Source organism: Neolamprologus brichardi, chromosome 9 (genome assembly GCF_056152115.1).
Source record: "Neolamprologus brichardi isolate AB-2024 chromosome 9, ASM5615211v1, whole genome shotgun sequence".
Lineage (NCBI taxonomy): Eukaryota > Metazoa > Chordata > Actinopteri > Cichliformes > Cichlidae > Neolamprologus > Neolamprologus brichardi.
This window is the reverse complement of record NC_142112.1, coordinates 27,289,528-27,312,809: the sequence shown is the minus strand read 5'-3', so window position 1 is coordinate 27,312,809 and position 23,282 is coordinate 27,289,528. Positions and strand designations below refer to the sequence as shown.

Sequence of the window (23,282 nt, the reverse complement as noted above, 5' to 3'; positions counted from 1 at the left end):
GTGGCTCTGATGTTTATGAGTCAGTGTGTGTGTGCCAGTTTCTAATCTGCAGGGCTGGCTGTGCTGGTAGACTTGAGCATTCCTCTCAACTTTCTCACTTCCGTCTGTGATCCTGCTTCATCTGAAGCCCAAAGCGTGCACATAATGAGAAAAGAGAGCAATCTTGTTTTTTTCTTTTTTTTTTTCTTTTTCTTTTTGCTCCTGTAAGCAGGCATCTGACTGCCTTTAACGGGATGCTCACTATTTCCTGCTTGGTGTATGCACCAGCAGCAGCATCTCCAATGGAAATGTGAAGTGAGGTGGACTTTGCCATGAGAAAGTGCTGTTTAAGTGGTTAAGTCTTCTCAGTATTCTTAGTTGTGTTTTTGGACACAGACTTTCAGATGTATGATTTGTTTCCAAGTAAAATTTTCCACTGTTAAAGGGCAAAAAGGTCACATTTGAGGCCTGAGGGGGACGGTGGTGTGTGATAGCTCTCAGTGCTCAAACCAGAAACCACAGTTTGAGTCATACAAGGAAACAATTTTTACTCTTAGATTTGTGTTATTTTAAGTGTTATTGTCACTGGAAAGAGTCGGTTAAGTTTAGGGACTAAAATCAACTCAGGTTTAGGAAGGAAAAACTACTCGTTAGGTTTAGGCACAAAACAGCTCGGCTAGGCTTAGGCATTAAATGGTTGTTCTAGACTTGGACTTAAATTGCTCAGTTAGGTTTAGGTTTTATACTACTCAGCTACGGTAAGGCATTTAGGAAAGGAAAAGGAAAACTATTATGTTAGATTAAGGCATTAAATTATTCATGTTGGTTTAAATAGACTTGTTTAAGTTAAGGCATTGAAACTACTTTAGGTATAGGTACTCTGTTGGGTTTAGCAAAAACTAAAAGTCATTTAGGTTCAGGTATTACATTATATGGTTAGGATTAGGTATGAAAAACTACTGTTAGGTTTTAGCAATAAAAATGAAACTAGCTGATTAAGTTTGTAAAGAGCTCGTGGTTTGGGTGAGACTACCGTGGTTCCCACTTTTTCAAAGCTGGTTTCATCGGTTGCCATGGTGACAGGACCTCTCTGAGGAGTCTGGTGTCTTACATGGTGCAGAAGCGATAGACTTACCCTTACAATACATTAGTTTCCTAATTGACATCTTGCCATGAGACTGGGCTGTAGTATACCACATTAAGACTATAAATATCACTGCTCACTCAATGAGAAGGAAAAAGCACTGTGCTCCTACCCCCACATCTTTCACTCATGCACTGAAAACCCCTACAGGCTCACACTAGAGAAAATGTACTTTCACTTCATCCTGCTGCATTGAGAGAAATATTCACTCATGACAAAAGCCACAGTGGGGATTTTTATTTTATTTTATTTTTTTGTGATAACATGTTAAATTCAACAGGCATGAGATTCTCATGCGGCTGCCTGCATTTTCAGCAGACGCTCAGAGCAGACGTGCTACCACAGATGGCAAATCAGCATGGTACAAATCCAGTTTTTGCATGAAAGTGTTGCTGTGCTGCCCCCGCACCAAACCTCCATTTTCACATAGTATTAAAGCTGTTATATAAAAACGAGTCGCTCCCACTTTCACCCCAATAGCCTGTACATTGTGTAGTCAGATCTAGAATTTCCTTCTTGCTTCAACCTAATGTAGTATATCTGAATATACATCCTTATGTGAAATAATGTAATGGTGCTTAATATTTTGTTCAGCCAAAATACTCTATTTAGTCCATTAGTCAACAAAAATAATTTTCTCAGTTTTATGGCATTTTAAATTGAATATTTGTGGTGTGGGGCTTAAAAGGAGTAATTTGAAGACGTCCCCTTGGATTCTGGGTAATCTGTAATGGACATTTTAGAAATTTTATGACACTTTATTGATAATAACCAGGGTTTAATGGGATTTGGCATTAAACCCTGGTACTTAGAAGTACGCTTAGAAGTACATTTTGTTAGGTATACCTGTTTAACTGCTTATTAATGCAAATATCTAATCGGCCAGTCACATGGCAGCAGATTTAAACTGAGCATCAATTGGCATGGTTGTTGGTGACAGATGGGCTGGTCTCAGTCTTTTCAGAAACTGGTGATCGCCTGGGATTTTCCTACTTGACAATCTCTCGGATTTACTGAGAAATATCCAGTGAGCAGCAGTTCTCTGGGTGAAAGTGGCTTGCTGATGCCAGAGGGCAGAGGAGAAAGGCCAGACTGGTTTGAACTCAGTTGTAACATAATGTTTAAACCAAGGTATGTAGATGAGCACCTCTGAACACACAACACATTGAACTTATAGCAGCAGAAGACCACACTGGGTGCTTCCTAAAAACCCAAATTATATTTATTCATTAATTTATCTTGGTCCAAGAAAATCCACTTCTTTTCTTTTTTCTTTTAAATGTGAGTAATCTATGTTATTAAAAAAAAATCACAATCTAAGTGTCTTCTTAGTATCAAAGACATTTATAATGGATCTGTGTGCCAGCGTCTGGTTGCGTGATTGACTGTAGATCTCTGGCACGGTGTAAATATTCCAGTCCAGCAGAGAGGAACGAGCCCTAAACAAGCATTTGTTGTGTCATTTCAGTTCAAGCATCTCCGGCCCGTGTAAGCGATCTGTGGGAGATTGCTTAATGAAATGATTTTCCACAGAGGCTCTGCTGTGCTCTGCGGGCTTCAGTAATTTCAGTCACACAGCCGATATCCCTCGTCAGTCCTCGGCTCTCGCTCGCCAGAGGGAAATGGGGAATACAAGTTGTCATGACAACCCAAGTTTTTATGGAAGATTTATTCAGAGGTGTCGAAACTAACAGCGTGAGGGACAGTTTTAAGTCCCAGTGTCGCTTTCTTCATTTTGGTTCTGGAGATGCTCACAAGTCTTTTGCCGCTCTCTCGCTCTCCTCGACTGCACAGCCAGCATTTTCCATCCAAGCTCCATCATCACAAGAAAACATCCGCCTTTGAAGTTTCATTCATACAGCTGCAGTATTGTAAAACACACTACACAGGTGAGATTGGAGGTGTTGTCAGTTTTGGAAAGAAAGTTGGAGCTTGTGATCACATAATGTCAGTGACCCAAATGTCATGTTGAGTGTAAATGTTTAAAATCTCTAGGTTTCTAAGCACATCACAAGTTGTTTTTTTGTTTTTTTTTAAATCACTCTGTATTAAAAAAAACCCCATTTAAGTCCTTCAAACAGCTGTAAGTATTTAAAAAAATCCATCTACACCTTGGTAACTTTCCATCCAACTTCTTAAACACTTATTCGGGTAAGGGTTGCTGGAGTACTGGGGCTTATCCCTGTATGTTGTTGGGTGTGAGGTGGGGTTACCCAGTACAGGTCAACAGGCAATCACAGGGCCAACACACTCACATTTGCACCTACAACTGACTTAACCATTTAACCTAACATGCATGTCTTTGGTCTGTGGGAGGAAGCTGGAGTACCCTCATGGACCCATGAAGGCATGAGGAGGACATGCAAGTAGAGCAGGGCGATATGACCAAAAATATTTATCACGATAGACATTTGAAAATTTGTGATAACGATATAACTGATGATATAATTGACACTAGACAAAATACTTTGGAGCTCCACAACTTTATTAGTGCAACCCCCCCCCCCCCCCCCCCCAAAAAAAAACCAAAACATCAATGTATTTTCACTTCAACAAGCAGCTGTTTTTTATGTGCATTGAAGTTACATAAAAATTTAACAGTGCAAATTCCTTGCTGACAGTTTAACCAAAAGGCATTTCCAGTGGAAATTGGCCGACATATCCTCAGCATAACCATGTATAATATCCACAAAACTTAAAAAGAGGTTATAAACACACAATACGGTAATATTATGTTGAAGCACAGTACGTATCACTCCGCGAAGCTCCTGCCTACGATAGCCGTAATGCTCCAACAATCCATCAAGCAGTGCGGGTTTGTAGCTTAGCAAAGTCGTACTAAAACATTTGACAGATTTTCGAGCACCGTGTACGACATAAAGTCGTTTCGAGGTCAGTAAACACAACCAAAATTCATACATATGGCACACGGGATTATAAGGGGCACTGCCGATTTTCAGAAAAATCAAAGGATTGATTTTAAGTGTGCCATATTTTCCAAAAAACACGGTAATAACGACGGCCTGCTAGCATGCTCTACCAAAAATAGTGCTTTGTTGTGTATCTGACGGACGAAAGCCAAACCAGTTCCAACCCACTGAAGTTGCAGCATTTTTACAAACCAATTCTGGTTCATCAGTTTCATTCAACGATTCGCTTTCGCCCTTCTCATTCTCCGCCATGTGCGTATGAAAACAAAGGCACTGCGCATGCATGTTTTACCCATATTCTATCGCGATATTTCATTTTCTTATCGTTGCCCAACATTATACTGGTATTACCGTGAATGGTATGATATGGCCCAGCCCTACATGCAAGCTCCACACAAAGGCCTCCGATGGCTTAGGCAGTCTAAATATTCTTTTACAGCTAAAACATCTGAAGCTCAAAATTGGTTTTATCATTGTGGATGACAACCCGATGTGCTCCAAATCTCACTGATTACCTTATGCAGCACATGTTTTAGTGTTTATAGTGCACACAGCATCAGGGCCACACATGCTGTCCCACATTTATTGAGTCCTTCATGTGGCTGAGTAAAATTAAAGCCAAACAAGTGTACATGGCGTGTTAGCTTATTGCTCCTGCAAACTGAGAGAGAACAGTCCAATATGAGTTTGCTACACAAGCACTTATTGTTGGAGTTTTTGTGATCCAACAGCAAAACTGTAATATTTTATACACTGTGCAGAACAGACCAATCCAGCTCTGGTATGCAGCGACTCTGCCCCCCTTTTTTGTTTTTTCATAATCAAAACAAGGAAATAAATGAAGCAGCAGGACGTGAGCACATGGTTAGGAGAAAGCTCGTTGCCATGCCACTCCAGCATGTAGTTCGCTGGAGTTTTTGTTTATGTTTGTAACTGGAGTGTAATGAAAATTGCATTTAGCCGCTCCTTCTGTCTTGGTTTTATTTAGATTGACCATGTTCGGATGAAGTACCTGTTGGGAAAAGCGTAGCTGCCTCTGAGGTGACTAAAACCCCAAACTGTGAAACGCCCACATCGGTTAACTGTTAACTGTTTTGTCTTTGATTGCTTTGATTTTTTTTTTTTTTTTTTTTTAAAAGCTGCTTGGAGGAATGAGCAAAGTTGAATCACCGCTTGCACACATGCTCACACACAGCCTGAGTGCGCTGAATGAGCTCATCGTGTGGGTCTTTTCCTGCAGCAGCACTCAAGTGAATGACTGTGTACTTCTGCACTCACAGGTTGAGCCATGCACCTCAAAAGCATGATGGTGGTTAGAAGAACTGATCTTAGTCATTTGCCCCAGGATAATTTGATTTAATTTACAGGCGAGAGAGAGAGCGAGAGAGAGCGAGCTTGGGCAGCCTCGTATTTATTGTATTAGCTCTAACAAAGCACTATGAAGTAGCATCTAACCTATGTGCTTGACTTTTTAGCCAAGCTAGCAGCTCGCCTGCACTCAGTGCTTTCTTCACACATAAATGTCTCATTAGTTGAATGGATTCTGATGAAGTTTTGTACAGTCACAACTCTGGCGCTAACACAACCACAGTGATATGTTGGATGATGCCTGGTTCTGCTGGAGGTTTCTTCCTATTAAAAGGGAGTTTTTCCTTCTCACTGTCACCAAGCGCTTGCTCAAAGAGCATCATATGATTGCTGGGATTTTCTCTGTATTATTGTACAATGTCTACCTTAAAATGGAAATGAATTTCCATCCACTAGCACGATCAGACAATACAATCTGTGTTGGGTTAAGCCCCTCTGCACTTTGTGTTTAGTACATGGACTTAACAACTACGTGACCCACTGATTTATCATCAACATGTGGCAACTCCAGTATCAAGGTTGTGAAGTGATTTTTTTAAAATCATTTCACTAGAATTGTTATGAAGAGAGTGGCGATTGTAACATGAGTCTATGGCAGGGGAGGAGAACTCCAGGCCTCGAGGGCATCCTTGATCCAACACAGCTGATTTAAATGGCTAAATTACCTCCTCAAAATGTCCTGAAGTTCTCCAGAGGCCTGGTAATGAACTAATCATTAGGGGTGCAACAATACTGGTATTGGTATTGAACCGTTCGATACAGTGCTTTCGGTTTGGTACGCATATGTATCAAACAATACAAAATGTTTAATTTATTTTATCAACTTTTCTTCTGAGGATGCTGTCTGTATTGAGAGCTCAGTGGATCTGCGTTCGACTACTCCGCCTAGGCTGCACTGTCGAGCGCAGATCCACTGAGCACAGCGCAGTTGCAACATGGCAACTGCCTCAACAGCCTCTCCCACCCTCATTCAGATCTGGCGTTTGGAACTATTTTGGTTTTCATGTGAAGTATGACCCTGATGGTAAGCGCGTCATGGACAAAAGTAAAACAGTATGTCGGATGTGCCACGCAATGCTCAATGGTGGCAACTCGTGCGTTAGCGCAGTTAGCTCGTTAACGTGCTGACGCTGTCCAGCCCCACGCACAGGGCGATCTGCGGTAACTCGTTAACGGAGATTTGCTGCGTTATGGCGTTAATGTCATTTTAACGAGATTAACGCTGACAGCACTAGTGGGAATATGACTGCACATTCACGCCGACATCATCCTAGTGCAAAGAGAAGTGGAAGCAGACAAAAACAACAAGCACGCATGCTACAAACTTTACCAGCAGCCGTTAGCACATGATTCTCCTTATGGGGACCTGATATGTTTAATATTCTGCTGAGAGTATACCCCAGAAGAAGCATATAGTATAGCTTTTATTTTGGAAAGAGCCATTTCTCTGTAATAAACTCTTTTCCAAAGATGAGTGATTTCTTGATCAGATAGATTAATTTTTTTTATTACTTTGTTATTTCAGCAACATTAAATTTAAAAGCTGTACTTTTGAGTTAAAATATATATTTATAATTTCAATAAATGACAAATTAAAAAGGCATGAACATTTTTTTTGTATCAAAAAAACATCAAACCCTGACACCAAAGTATGAACCAACCCTGAATTTTGTGTATGTTGCACCCCTACTAATCATGTGATTCAGGTGTGTTGACCCAGGGTGAGATCTAAAACCTGCAGGACACCAGCCTTCAAGGCCTGGAGTTGCCCAACCCTGGTCTATGGGGACTCACTAAACTCACTTATGGGGCCGGCCACATGTGGCTGTTAGAGGAACTGCAGTTTCAGGCACTACAGATTTGTCTTCATTTTCCAGCCCTGGAGGACGCGGCTTGATTTAGTATTAAGTCAGAACAGTTAGCATACACAGACTTTAAAAGAAGGAGTTTATGCACAGCAGACTTCCTGAGTAGTTGGATTTTCTTATTCCTCAAGTATTGTTTTAATATTTTTAATGACATTTTGCATGAAAGTATCTACAAGCACAAGACGTGCTTTAATTTTAATAGTCTGTGGGACTTGTGCAGAATCACAAGTCTAATAGGATATCAAAATACTGACTTTTTTTCACTGCCACGCCTCTCTGCTGTAATGTATCTGATTAAATATCCTGCCATACTGTGTCTTCAGCAGCTGACTTGCACTGTTTGATATTACAGAACCAAACCTTAACTGTAGCACCACAGCTGACATACTGCTCTGCATGATGTAGGCTTAAATGTAACCTCAAGCGATGATTTGGCTGTATGTTGTGACCCCAGCTGCGTTTGGGATGCATAGCGGACTCCCATGATGCCCTGCTACAAATGTTTCCTATGGCATGTCAGCTCTGTTGGATTAAGAGCAAGTCACATTACATTAACGGGGAGAAAAGTAAAATAGGAGAGGCTGTTACACCCCCTTTTTTCAGGTTCACAAGAATGTATCTTCCTTGTTTAGTCTTATTTTCTTCTTCTCTGGTTTCTCATGTGTAGCTTAGCCCTTTGACAGTGTCTTATTTCATCACGTTTGCCCTCCGCTCAACAAGTCTCTCTCAGGCTTCACTGTTCTTGTGGTTCTGGGGTTTGAAGTCTGATCACATTCATGCATGACCAGCACTGATGCCACCGCTGTGCATTTGTATGCAGGCTGGCGAGAAGAGAGCTGCCTCGGTCCTAATGGTCTCACAGTCTACTGAGCGTGCACTCTCAATCAGGGCTGCATGACTTGTGAAACGAGCTTGTGGCTTGCAGAGACTATTGAATCTTGAAACTGAGAGTCGTGAGGTTATTCTTTTCTTATTTGGACCTAAGAACCAACCAGACGCACAAAACGTGTGCTAAACGTTTCACTCGCTTCGATTTCTTATTAATGTGGCGGGTTTAGGCGTTTCCACATCTCAATAAAAGGACTCAAACGTGAGTTGGGTGAGTGAGTTGTGCTGTAGTCCTCTTACAGGAGGAAGCGTGGAGTCTTGTAGAAAACCTGAAGTGAATCAGAGGAAGTGTTACACAATAGGAAGTGGTGTGCTTTTTTTCATGCGATTCTGTTTGTTCCATGCTTCTTTTTTTCTCCTTTCTAAAAATTCACTTACTCTGGCCCATATTTCTCAAGGTAGTCGCATTAGGATAGAACAGCCCAGTTATTGCCTATTGTTTGTGTTTGCATTTTCTCTGATAGTGCTGCGTTTCCTTTTTTGTGTGCTACAGCTCATTTTAAAAGGGAACCCAAAGACAGGCAGTCATTTCTAAAGGGTGTAACCAGTATGTGTGAAGTGTGCAACAGTAGTGTTGTCCAACTTTGGTAAAGTCAAAATGCACAAAATAGTTGCTTAGCTGTGGAGTTTTTTTTGTTGTTTTTGTTTTGTTTTTTTGGTGCATTTCAAATAATTTAGTTGAACTTTGTCTGCAGGAGGAGCAGTGATGCCACGTCTTGTTATCTCTAGTTGCGGATGCTTTTTAGGATTTTTTTTTTTTTTTTCCCCAAGCTCTAGATTGTAAAGTTTTATGTTTTGTTGCTGTTGATCTTTGTTTCAGAGGCTGACCTCTGCTGGAGGACTGTGACCCCGGGGCCACCTGCCAGGCCGGGCCTCCCTGCTCCTGCCAGACACACAGCTCCACTGCTGGTAAGTCCTAAAAGATGCTTTTCTGTTGATGTGCTAATGAAATAGGGGAAAAACTGGAACGATTCATAATAATTTAAACTTTCAATGACAAATCGTTGTGCCGTGCTGTGGCAACATGTAAACACAAAGCAGGAAATTCACACTGCAAAGCAAATGCGTGTCTGGACAGTGCTCACTAAGTCAGACTCCTCAATGTTTATATTAGCTTTGAACTTCATAATGCACGCTAGTCTGTGGTTATTTCCATTGGAATACCATAAAATTCCCACTCAAAGTCCGCAAGTTGCACACGTGCATCATTTTCATCAATGCAAAAATTGAAGCTATTTTTATCCTCAGCATCTTTCTTTTCCCACCCCTGATTACCATCCGCTTATCTGCTGTTATTTTGTTTGCATGTCTATTTATACCTGCACATATTCACAACTGATATGTTTCCTTATTTGCATTCACTGCAGGTGCTTAAAGGCTTTTGAGATCACCATAAATACTGTCGTCATTCATTTGTGTAACTATATTTTTCCAGTTGTTTAGGTCATTGGCACATACTGAAGCGCATTGAATTGAATGGAAGCATTTCCCTAAATAGAGGCTGAGTCAGTTCATTTTGCTTTCTTTCCACTGCTAGTGTTTTTTTTCCATGCTAATGTGGGATCAGTATAGGTGGGAGAAAATTCAGTTAGCTGCAGTTTCTATTACAAAGGCTTCAATCACAAACAGAAGTGGCATACTTTGCATTCTCAGGCCAGATCTCAGGGTAAATTGGTTATAAGGCACATTTATAAGGGAAAATTGAGGCCAGGTCACTAGGTGCTTGAGTTTCTGTGTCTTTTCACCTCAGACTATCCCAATTTAACAAATCTCTGAGCATAAAAGTGCATTCACTCGTAAAAATAATTAGAAAATCTTCACCATTTATCTTCTTGTCGCTGGTGGAAGGGCTACTGCTGTAATGGCCCGTGTTCATAAAATTTCAGCCTACTTTTCTGACAACCATCACCTCATCTTATTGACGTTTAAGCATTAGTAGCTCTCTGTGCACAAATACAGACATGTCATTATGTAAGACCGCCTGTGGTGCACCTATGCCTATTATAGTCCTAATGTGCAGTGCTGTGGGTGTATGTGTAATGCTGGCACAGGAAATGAAATGCATTGTGGGCCATAAAAAGGAGTTGAGTAATGTAGGTGCTCCCGGCTTCCTGTCCCCCCCATCAAAGCCAGAGTGTTTATATAACCACAGGGCACGGGGTCACGGCTCCCGTGATGAGCTTGGCAGCTCTGGTGTTGGACGGTGTTTAGTAGTTGGTCAAATGTGGACTCAAACTCACTCCTGGTGATTTTAGACGAATATTTTAGTGCTGTGTCGTTCATCTCTCCCTGCTCGTATGCGTGCCCATCCCTGTTGTATTTTCCTCTGTGTCTCCTTGGAGATTGTTACCATGCCACACAGCTATCATTTGATTGGCTCAGCTGTGGAGCTGGAATGCTAGGCTGCTTTGACAGCTAAGCCTCAGGTGGTTCATATATAGGATTGCTAAGTCAGTGTGTGTCCCCATGTGAGGCTTGTAGTGTGTATGCGTGTGTATAGGCTAATGCTTCTGCAGTGCCTTATTGAGACTCAAATCTATTCTCTTAAATCGGCCTGAACGGTTGCTATTTTGGCTGCTGTGCAGTATACGACCCTGCAGCGGTGCAGGGGAACAAACATGTGATGGACTATACATGAAGAAAGGGAATGAGTTAATGCAGCAGCCTGAGGTCTGTGTGGAAAGATGCAGGGTGGATTAACCCTGCTTAAACCAGGGGGAGGGTGGTAGCCATAGATGAAGCTGTTCTTGGCTCTTATAATTGGATCAATACTGCCCCCAGCTGGTGAAGCCTTGAAGTGTTATTGTTATGGACATGAATGCAAAATATGTGTAATTGTTTTCTATATATAGCTCTAAACTTGCACTAAATTACAGATAGAAGCTGTTTTTTGACCAGTTTAAGTGATTCAGCTGGTAGATCACATAATAAGCTGTTATTATTATTATTTTTAAATACTAAATGAATATCAGTTTCTCCACTCCTGACTCAGCATATGGAAGCTGTTCTGGCCTCCTGCTCTCAGCCAACCCCACCCTGTGAGTAGGTCATTTGAGATGATGCGTCTGAAAGGGTGTAATATGTAGAGTGGCTCGTTATGTCAGTTAAAAGCTCCCAGCTCCTCCTAGGTTATCTATTATTTATGCCGCTGGAGGCTTGACGCCGTGTAACTTCCTGCCCAGGTTTTCCGTCAGGAAGCTCGCAGACTGCGGCCATACGCGCCAGAAAAACTGAACATCTGGAAAGCTTGTTTTAAACTTGGAACTGACATATATTATTTCTATTTCTTGTCAATGGAAATAGTGTCATTTTTTTCCCCAAGATATATGGGAGCGTTTATCCTTAAATAGTTGTTAACACCGGATGGCGCTGTTGGATCTGGGATCGGACCTTCTCTCCAACTTAGTAAAATGAAATTTGCAAGCCTTGCAGAAGTATTCTGCAGGGTTTCCATCAAGACACAGTTTACAGTATAATCAGTTTATTGTAAATATTCCCACTTCCTGTTTGCATTTGTAAAAGTAAACAAAAAGATGCATAAATGTGCCGGTACAAGCTTTGGGAGTGGCTCTCATCCTTCCTGCCTTCTCTGCACAGCTGCTTTCCTCCTCCAGATGGCACTCGCCTCCTACTCAATATAAATGTCAGTTCTCTACAATCTGACACTCATCATCACTCCCAAACCTCCTCTGTGCCCCACCCAAAATCCTGTTGGGGTAATATTCTGCAGGAGGAAAAAAACATGCAAGGATTATGTTTGATTCTAAAATTGAAATTAGGCTTAAATTGGAAATCCATCTCTTCCCGAATGCTTTTGTAAGTAAGATTAAAAGATGCCGCTGATGTTGGTGAGTCAGTCAAAGGTCAGGCAAGTAATGATGGTTTGGGGTGGGGTGGGGGCGTTGTTTCTGCAGAGGAACGAGGGAGAATGTGTGTGAATGGATTTAGGAGGAAGATGCCCTGAGGGAGGTGGCACTTAGAACAGGACAGCGAGTCAATGCTTGCCCCCCTCCCCGTTAATGATCTCCTCACACATACCAGGAAGAAGTCAGAGGACTCTCAAGGGCAGAGTGGGAGGGTGTGAAGGGCCTGGCTCTGAGGTGGATGGAGCAGAAAATGAAAAAGTAAATTTATATGAAAGATGATGCAAATGTCACTGAGCCTCCTGATTTGAATATTTTTAAAATAAGGAAGATTGATCTCAAATTAACATCATCCAGCCTGTGAGCCCTGCTCTCTCTCTCTTCCCTGTCTGTTGGTGTGACTGAAGAGCGGCACTAAGAGCCTCTCCACAGAGCTCAATGAAGCCCGCGTTTTAGCTGACTCTGGTGCATCTGCCTGTTGCCATGGTTTCCATCTTTCATCAGGTGCCGTCCAGAAAGCAGCACTTAGCAGAGGATGAGGTGCTCCCGCTTTCATCCTTCCTCTCTGATCTGCTTCTCTGGACAGAACGGCAGTTTTCATAACTGAGTTCGTTACAGCTGTAGGCGACAGGGGATGTTTTTAGCTGGAGAAAGACGAGACGGCTGATACCGGATGTCACCTCAAGTGACGCCGTCTGTCTTCTTGTAGGTTTGTTTTGATTTGCCCCAAATCTGGGTGAGTGGGGTATTAGCCGATGTTTACGCGGGTGCAACAATACAGAGGCGTGGCTACGAGTTCAGAGAGTTCACCCACATAAACAAACAAATCGTAGCCTGCCCCCGCTGCTCCTCCCTTTTTCTCGTCACCTTGCATCCCCCCAAGCAATTTTTAGTCAGCTGGGTGAGATTGCTAGGAGATAGTTGGGGTGGGTGGGGGGTGAGGAGGAGATGAGTTGGGGGGGGTTAGGGGGAAATGGGGACGCATGCCAGTCCCATTTGGGAAGTGCTCCCCCATTTTCTGCCTGTCGAGTCAGGCCAGTGTCAGTGAGCTCCGGCGGGTCCAGGTCTGGCCGAGTGGGCTAATGCGATGTGGCGTGTCACCCGGGGAATCTAGGTCAAGTTTAAAGCTGCCTAGTTCTGCCCGCCTCTGCCGCAGTGTGACGCTTCAAATCCCTCCCCTTCCACGCACGCAATAATATTCAGCACGCATCCATACCTGCACTTTTATTTTGCATTTGTTTTATATTTTAATCATTTCACCCTGATCAAAATGAGCTCTGCAATTCCTGTTACAGGCTGTGTTTATTGCAAACATAAACACACTCATCTCTCACACACATGCCTTGCCCCATCCCACCCCCACTCCTACCCCTATCCACACACACAAACACAGACAGACACCCCAGGCAAGCTCTCAGCCCGTCCACGGCGGAGCCCACGTGACGCTCCGCGCGGAGGCTGGGGAAGGGAGGGCGTTGTTTTTCCCTCCATAGTAAAGCAGCGGGGCACGTGGATTCTCATGCTGCAGCCGAGTAGTGGAATGTCAGCACTATCCCTCCCTCGCATCAGCCAGCTTTCCAGTTGCCCCGAGCCGTTTCTGCAAGGATGGCCACGGCAGTGCTCGGTTTCAGCCCTGTCCCGCTTCTTATTAAATGGAGAGGCACAGAGCTGGGAGATGTTTTTAAAAAAAGGCAGTGCCATTCTGAGGTCAGGCTGCTGCATGGGCGTGGCACTGTTTTGGTTTCTTCACCGAATGGGCTTGAACCTCCCTCCACTGTCTGTAATCTGCACATATTTGTTTTGGATTGTAGCTTCAGTCGGATGACATTTTCCTGGAATAATGTCAGGGTGTCAGTGTGAAAGTCCGCCTTTATCGTGTTTTTATTGCAACGATCTGCTAGTGTTCATCAGTAAAACTAGATTTTCATTTTTAATAAAAATTAGAGAATTTGCTGAGCTACACAGAAAAATGAAATCACATTCAATCCAGTCACTAACAGATGGGTTCAGACACTTCTCCATCATCTGTAGTTGATTTTACTATCCTGCTAATCCGCTGTTTTTGGCGCATTACCTCATCTGTATTAATATATTCGTGTGCTTTCAAGTCTTACTACTACTGTACTCGCTCTTCACCGGGAGCTCGAACCTGATTGGCTGCTGCAATCTTTTCAATGGCACCAAATTTTTTTCGACTCCATGGATACAGCGAGCTGTTGGTTAGGCCGGCTCAGCCAATGGGAGAGCTGCGCGGGCTTCAGCTTGTCAGATTCTGCCCCCTGGCCTTGGAGGCAGCCCTCCCCTCCCTTCCCACCCTCATTGAGAGCACGCGATGTCTCAGCGGGGGGGTTCAAAACAACACCAAGATTGTCGTTGGCTTCTCTGTGGTGCCCAGGACATGCCAGGACTGCTGGGTACTGCTCAAACTCTCTTTAATATAGTGTCTGCACTTTCTTCACTACGCTATCACTAAGCAACCAGTTACACTTAGTTACACAAATTGTTGGAAATACATCTTTAAAGAAGAAGTCCAAATAAACAGCAAAGTCAGTTATCTGTAAGTGGTTCTTTTGATGAATTTTGGTGGAAGAAATTTGCATAATGGACAGATTTAATTTGCTCTTTTTTTTCTTTTCTCTGCACTTTAAGATTCTCTAGTGGACTTTGAAATGCGGCCACGCAAATCCCCGTCCTTTAAATGACCTCATTTTAAACGGCACAGGGGAGCAGCGCCGGGCCTGCAAGGCTGCCAGTGCCCTCGTTGAAGCGCTGCGAGCCCAGGCTGCTCTGCCCAGTCAGCGAGCAGCTGAAAGGTGGCAGTAGAAGATAATGATGATGGAGATGGTGATGGTGTTGGGGTAGTGCCCACATCATCCAGCAGGGTGAAGTCGGTGACAGCTCTCATCGCTTTCCGAGGCTGCATCAGGTGCCGCTTTCCGACAGCCAGTGAGGTGCTGGCGTTGGCACGGTCAGACATTCAGGTCACATTAGAGAAGGGTAGTTTGATGAGACCAGACAAGGCAGGTGGGGCTTTGCAGGTGGTCGGTGGATTTGGCTGGTGACAGACAGTTTGTAGAGGCGCTTTTGAAGTAAATAAAAGTAAAAAAAATATCACTGTTCATCCACTGATTTCATGCTGATGCACAGGAAATCAGAGAGAAGCTCATTTTAAATGCACACCAAATATTTATTAGAATATATTCAAGTTAAATTTAGAATTTCTACTAACAAATATTTATTTTTTGATTTAATCTATTACTTGTAACAAAACAACTAAATGAAAACAAAACCGTGCAAATGACGACTTGGACAAATTCAGCTTCGACTCGTCATTCAGTCATTTAAAAACTGTCTGCTCATCGCACTTCGAAAACAAAAAAGAAAGGGACATGACCCAGTGCTCGGTTTTCAACATTCAAGAATCCTCCCTACACGATGCATCTCATGCATTTTAAAAGCGCCCCGTCTCAACCTCTGCTCCTGACTGCTGAGTGCGTACTTTGCTCTGTCGCAGCACCTCCCTGTCTTCCAGAATCACCTGCGCTGGCGTGATTTGCCCCCGTCTCTGCAGACCCTCGCTCGAACGCTTTGGCTCTTCACCTGCCACTCATCTCGGGTGACATCTGCCTGCCAAAATTGAATTGCGTCACTGTTCTGCGCCGACCCCGCTCTCGCAAAGCCCGTCCATCTCCACCCCGTCACCGAGGGCTAAAGCTGCCACCGTTTCTCTCTCTACAAACTGCAGCAGATCTCTGACTTATCAAATGTCTGTCAGCCTCTGTAGCTCTGCACTTTCGAGGAGTCGGAGGATTGACAGCAGAGAGCGGCGCAAGGGTGCCGCTTTTCATTGCACAACTCGCAGCTGACTTGTGAGAGTGTGTGTGTGTGTGTGTGTGTACATATACATTATATATATATATACTGTATGTGTGGGTCTTCGTCTCTTTCGTCTGTCGCCTCCTCATACCTGCAAAGCACTTGAAGATCATCATAGCCACAAAAACTGGGTCGTTTTCACAAGCCCTACATAAATAACCATAAATCATACTGGGTGGTAACAAATTCCAGTTAACAGGGAGTGAGGACACACTGGTAAATTTGTGTGACTTTGATTGGCCTACCTGCAGTAAAGTTAGGAGTTTGTTTCCAGAAACACACTTGACAGAAATCTTTTCATTGTCCTGCTCTCCTTTTTTTTATTTTGCCCATTATAGACAAACAAAAACTTAAACATATAATTGTATTGCAGTGCTCTGGTTTTTCCTACGGGTGTGGCAAAAACATTTTCCTCCAAGGATCAGAAACCCTGGTGCTGTAGATGTATAAAAGTATGACTCACTTCTGGTAGCAAGTCTCTAAACAAATCTCAGCTCTTGTCTTCAAATGCGTCTGGTCACCTATTTTGGGCATATTCATTTTTTGAGCAGAATGAACATTTTCTTTTGAAACTTAAAGTTAATAGAATAACCAGTAAAATCTGATTAGATAGCTTAAAAAGTTTGTCTCTAAATGAGATTTATCTCCTGGAAGTTAACCACCATCCTTGCTGGTGCAGAAATCTCCAGCTGATCTCAATTCTGGATAATTGGACTGCGGTGTCTCTTTATGTCCCTGCAAATACAGATTCTGTGCTCAGGCTTTGCTTTGGTTTTGGTGCTGCTCTATCTGTACTCCATTTAACATCTGTTTACCCAGTTAATCTTAATAGTTTAAGGCACTTAAAACAAAAGCTCAACACTGACCACGCTGACCATTGATCAGTTTTAATGATATCAATGATGTTATCATTTCTGCTTGCAGGTCAAATTCTTTGACTCTCACTGATCAGCTTTCTGTACAGCAAGAAATTGGCATACCTAGGTTTCAAGCAGGAACTCATTTGTTTACATTGAGTACATAAAAAAGAAGAAGAAGCTTGCACGTGGCTCAGGTGTGCAGAAGCTCCACTGAAATGAATTTGAGCTCATTGTTGTGTAATGTGACTGTCATAAACACAGCTAAGCAGCATTGATCACAGAACTTGGAGAGAGGCTGTTTGGATTTGGTTCCCGTTCTTAGCTGGACCTCTATTGTGATCCTGTCTGGTTCACTTTCTGTTCTGTAGAGGTTTTTGAAGCCTTTTGCTTTAGTAGACAGTTTAGTAGAGAGTGGGTCAGGAAAGCAGAGAGAGCGACTGAGGTGAAAATGCACGGCAAAGAGCTTCAGGTTGGTCTGCTGCATTTCAGCCTTGCGGCATATGGTTGCCTGCTCACCTTGTGAGCTAAACTGGTGCCTGTCCTGTACAGTTTATTAGTCTTAGAAACCATGAAGAAGATGTACAAATGACCTGTTGTGCTTTGTTTGATGGAAGGATGGATTATATGGATCATATTAAACAGCTGCTGTTCAAACCTTCTTTAATGGGGAGCAGCGAATCAGAAGAAACTTAAAGGGAGGAAAGCTAAACCAGCTCGTTTCAGACTGACCCAAGGATTATTTTGAACCACGAATCATGCAAAGCTTCTCCAGTGGAGTCCAAACGTGAAGCTAGAAATGAGCTTAAGAGGTCCACTTTGATACCCTATTGCAGGTGTGTCCAACTACTGGCCTCAAGGGCCGGTGTCCTGCAGGTTTTAGATCTCACCCTGGGTCAACATACCTGAATCTAATAAGTAGTTCATTACCAGGCCTCTGGAGAACTTCAAGACATGTTGAGGAGGTAATTTAGCCATTTAAATCAGCTGTGTTGGATCAAGGACACATCTAACCTGACCTGCAGTACACTGGCCCTTGAGGCCTGGAGCTGGACACCCCTGCCTTATGCTCTAAAAAGGTGCAATGGTCACTGGTTAATAAATATTTAAAAAATATATGCTTTAGGTTTCTGTATCATGCTGCTGTCTTAGGCTGGGATTATAGCTACACTCTCTACAGACACCACAGACAAGTACTCGATCCTATTGTAGTTTTCTCGAGGCTGTAGTTGGTGCCTTGTAGCATAGCATCTTGTGGACAAATCCAGGTGGTCACAAACCTGGTAGACACGGAGCCTCACAGTCATCGTCTGATGAGGAAATTCACTCAACTTGCAAATTTATGGATGCCAAAACTGTAACTCTGGCCTTATATTTACTGCTGTAGCACAGTGCAAGTGTTTTGTTTACTGTACCACATTCATCGTACATGCTTGCATTGCCAAGGCATGGTTAATATTAATGTGATGTTTGGGCAGCTGCATTATCTGATTGTGCAGAGACGATTAAGTGAATTTCTTAGTACTGCTCTAAGTCTGATTCACTTACAGTAAACAGAGAAGACTTTATGAATGTTTGATTGGATGCACTGTGCAGCAAACAGCTACATACTCATGCATAACATAAATTATGAGCGATATCCCTGCGGACAAGGTAAAATGGATTAGTTTGCATGCGGCTGCCCGTAAAGGTTTGCCAATGCTGGGAAGAAGTTTAGCAAAGCAGAAGTCAGACTGTGTTTTTTATTTTTGGGCCTTTTTTTGGTTTGACATCTGGTTGGTGAGAGCCTGGGTGCAGGAAACACACACTGGGGAGTGTCCGAGGGGAGTGCTGGTGTATGTGAACGGTGGGCACATCTGGGGTATCGCTGAGTTCATACAGGCACCAGAGCAGTGAAGCAGAGCGGGAGTGAGGTGCATGGATACAACAATGCATCACCACCTGCTCACTTCACTGCTGCACTCTTCTTCTTCTTCTCTTTTTATTGATTTCTCTCTCGTCTTCTTTTTTTCTCTCTCAACAGGTATCATAACATGGGGAACCTACTGAAAGTTTTGACATGCACAGATCTGGAACAGGAGCCCAATTTCTTCCTCGATTTTGAAAGTGAGTTTTCTTTTTAAGTAATTTCTCCACATCTATCCTGATATGGATCACATGGATATCTTACCATAACATTACCAGCTCCAAAACTCCAAAACTCTTAAGTCGTTTCACCACCACTTATCTTTTTCACTCTTCCTCCCAGCAGCAAAAGGAATCAAATCTACCACTAGGGCTGCTGCTCTTTTCCATCAACCTGCCTTTTCCATGCTGGAATGTGTGCAGAATATCAATCAGGGCAGAGGTGCAGCAGTGCCCCCTCCCCAAATATAAAGCACTGAAGTCAGGCTGTGGTGTAGCCTAAGGGCCCTCAGCGTGGCTTGAACCTGTGCTGTGCTATTCTCACACTTGGCAAACCCAGAGAGTCAGTCATACCTTCAGAGGAAACGGCTTCTCATAGAGCTCAGAGTGTTTCGAGGTGGTTTTTATACTGAAAGAATACCACCGTTTTATATACAACTGATGCTTTACAATACTGGGCAATGCTGTATGAAGTTTTTTCTTTAATAATGCTGTTAGAGCCTGAAATTTTATTTCTGAAGAGCAAATAGAAATAGCTAGTTTAAAATAAAATGAATAAAAACTAGTTTTTTAACTAGTTTCATGTTTAAAAATAAAATGTATCCTTATGAACAGTTCTCCAGATCCATGGCTTGGTTCATATTCACTGGCCTCTTCACTATTTACACCTGTTTAGCTGCATATTAACACAAATGTCTAATGAGCCAATCACATGACAGCAGCTCAGGGCACTTGGACAAGTAGTCAAGACAACCTAAAGTTCAAACCGAGGATCAGAACAGCATCTCTGAACGCCTCCCTGAAGCAGACAAGCTACAGCAGCAAGCTACAACATCTGGGTTTAAAATGAAGTTAGAGATCACACAGGCTGGAAAAATGTTTCCTGGACTGATGAGTTTTTAAAAAAATTGTCATTAGATGTTGATGGTAGGGTCAGAATTTGACAGGAACAACATGAAATCATGGATCCAGCCTGCCTTGTATCAACAGTTCAGTCTGGGCTGGTGGTGTAATGGTGAGGGGATATGTTGTCGGCACACTTTGGACCCCTTAGTACCATCATTTAAACATGACAGCCTCCCTGAGTGTTGTTGCTGACCATGTCCATTATGACCACATTGTCTCTCATTGTCTTTTGTGCAATGTCTGCTTCTATCAGGAAAACAAACCATCTCCCAAAGATCAAATCATCTCAAACTGGTTTCTTGAACATGACAGAGTTATGTCCTCAAATGTGCAGCTTACAAATCTGCCGGAACCATTGACGTGATGTTGTCACATCAATGTGGAGCAAATGCTCGGAGGAATGTTTCCAGCATCTTGTTGAATCGGTGCTGTGAAGAATTAAAGCAGGTTTGAAGATAAAACAGGTGTAGCTCCTTCTCTAAATGATAAAAGAACATGGCACTGGCCTGTAAGTCTGCCTACTTCTGACACCTTTAACTCAGTCGGACTGCAACCACCTACGAACTCTACCATGACTTTGATGTCAGCTACACACCTGTGAAGTCTTGTGGCTGGATCTTGTGTGGTTGCAACACTTTTGTGTTGGGGGGGGAAAAATAAAACAAAACTGTCTGCCGGCAGACAAACACCTGCCAACACCTGCTTAAAACTGCTTTTTGTGGTAGTTCCCACTGCAGGCTGTGTCTCCAGGACCGCATTTTCCCACACTAATACAGACACACACCATGCCATGCTGTTACATTTACAAATTTTGAGATAACCCGTTCCGTTCGTCTTCTCTTATCTTCCTCCAATTCCCTGCTTCCTGGCCGGGAAAAGTGGGTGGTGTTAAAACTTAATGGGAAGCAGTGGGAAGAGACGATTATTTGACTGAACTTTCATTTGCATAATTGAAAGTTGCTCATTAAACTTTCTGTGATATTGAGGGTGTGGTAGATGTCCTAGAGCTGTATTTTACTTTATGTTGAGTCAGTGTGAATATGGATGAGATTCCAATCAGATTTGCCCAGCTGACTTTGTTATTGGTCCTTTTTTTGGTGCGTGTCCCCTGCAGATGCCCAGCCCACAGAAGCAGAGCGAGAGATTTGGGAAGAGGTGGATGTGGTGCTGAAGGACGCGAAGGCGATCCTGGACGAGTTGCAGGCCTACAAGGGAGCGGGGCCGGACATCCGAGAGGTACGTTCATCCACCCCTTCATCGCAGGACACACTCATGCAGAATTACAAGGAGATGTGCATTTATGAGGTGATGGAGGTGTCGCTTGTCCTTTATCAGGTGTTGCTTTAGTAATTTGTATCATTTTTTTCTAACACAAATGAGCAGAATAAAGCAGATGATCAATTTTGGATTCAAAGATCAAAGGAATGACCTCCACATGGGCCATTAAATCAGTTCTGTCTTTTAGCCTCGGTCTGTTTTTAAAGACTTGACCTGCAAATGAACCGTTAAAATTTATTTAATTTCAGCTTCTCGTATCTCATTTTGGTGTTCAGCATCTGTAACTGCTGATTTCATCCAAGCCAGAGCCCTGATCAGTTTTATTGTCTCCTTACTAATACATTATGACGTTACCCCTGGCCTGCTGTACCACACCAAAGTGGTCTGTCAAGGACCTGTTTTGTTTCTATGTAATGACAGAAAATGGAAAATATGAAAAACACAGACTCGTTGAGATTGCTCTTATTTTTCTTAAGAGGCATCAAGTAATTTGTAAATATGTGACTCATTTTCTTTTAACATTTCTTTACGGTAAAAGAAAGAGGGTTCCCCCCCCCCCCCCCCCCCCCCCCCCCCCCTTCTTTTCTTTTTTACATTATAATGCAGTGGTTTTTCTGCTCCAGCCCAGAGATAAAACTGGGCTGTATGTACCCATGAGCATAAATGAGTTTGACACCCGTGTTGTATTTCTTTCCAGGCGATCCAGAATCCAAACGATGAGGCGTTGCAGGAGAAGGCGTGGGCGGCCGTGGTCCCCTTGGTGGGAAAGCTGAAGAAGTTCTACGAGTTCTCGCAGAGATTAGGTTTGTGTCTGCCTGCGCCGTCTCTACAGTAACCGTGTTATGTAGGCCAGGAAAAATTACATCACTGCTTCTGAGATCTTCATCACTGAGCCTCAGACACGCACCGTTTCAACTGGAGCGAACTCAGGTGTCCTCTGAGATTTCTTTCAGAGCTAAAACGATCTTGTGTGCGACACCGCGCTTGGAATTGTAGATCAGTGTGAGCTGCTGAAACGTCTGTGCGGTTTTGTTGTCTTAATGACTAACGGGGAGAGCCGGTGTCCTTCATGTGCAAGGCATTTTATAGCGACCTCATACCGATGTAAGCGCGACCTTAATTGTCCGCTTCTGCATCGGCAGGATTTGCTGCTGAGCTTCGCAAGACACATACTCATACTCATAGCATGCAGTCTTATACACGTGTGCTTTGAACCCCGCCTACATGCTACCGTCTCAACATGCCGCTTGCGTTGCACTGTGTATTGACCTCTGTAGGGTCTTATTAGCATGGTTTCAAGGTGGGGGTGGGGGTGTAAGCTCACTGCTCCCTGATCTTCTTATGACCCTGAGGCTTGAGGGGAGGGAACCCGCCATGCGTCAGTGCCCTCAACCCCTTTGACCCCGTAATCCCAGTGGCGGTGGAGAAGGCACTCAGGGGGCGGCGGCAGCAGCCTGGTGATGGCTGTTATGTAACAAAGTAGGTCAAATCTCAGTCTCGAGCGTTGCTCTATTTCCCTGCCAGGACTTTAGGCTTCAGGCGCCAGGATGGTGATATCCAAACAGGACTCCCTGAAAGAGGAGAACCTATGCATTTGGAATGAGCGGACACGTTTTACTGCACTGAAATCCAGACGTATACATGGGAAATCCTAAAATTTGTCACAAGAATTGATAATCACATAAAAAAAAATCACAAATTTTGTATATCGGGGACAGTAATATCCTGCTACACCAACACTAAAGTTGGCTTCAGTATAAAAATGTACATTTCTTAGAACAAACCTTCAGACTCAAAGCTCATATCTTTATACAGATTTTGACCAGAAGTCAAAAAATTAGGAGTGGCAAAAGTTGGACTGTGCATAGTTGGATTAATTTTTATTATAATGCTGAAACTTAACAGGTGATTAGCTTACCTAAGCTCCAAGGTGACATCTTAATATTACCATAGAAAGAAAACCATGTCATAGACCACAGATTATGCATTATTAAAAACTGAAAAAAGCTTCCTATGTTTATGGACATGCTTTTTTATGGATCCAGTAATTGTGAAAAGTAGCACTCCATTTATTTTGAGTGTGCTCTGCATGAACTAGGGCCCATCGCAGTTCCTAAATCTCTGTTTTAGTGTGTTTTTAAGCCTTTTCCAGCATGAGAGTAACGATGATGGAATGTTTGGTCCACACTTAGGGGGCCTGG

The 23,282-nt window shown here is 43.1% G+C and overlaps 1 protein-coding gene across 1 annotated transcript in view; it reads left to right on the top strand.

Annotated features, from left to right (window-relative positions):
* The window catches only part of cyribb (CYFIP related Rac1 interactor Bb), a 40,605-nt gene that overhangs the window by 5,697 nt on the left and 11,626 nt on the right, over window positions 1–23,282 (top strand). The window contains exons 2-5 of the mRNA XM_006795000.3: window positions 8,998–9,086; window positions 18,797–18,879; window positions 20,918–21,039; window positions 21,779–21,884. Of these exons, the coding sequence (XP_006795063.1) occupies window positions 18,807–18,879; window positions 20,918–21,039; window positions 21,779–21,884 (301 nt within the window). The 5' untranslated portion in view covers window positions 8,998–9,086; window positions 18,797–18,806. The remainder of the gene's footprint in view (window positions 1–8,997; window positions 9,087–18,796; window positions 18,880–20,917; window positions 21,040–21,778; window positions 21,885–23,282) is intronic.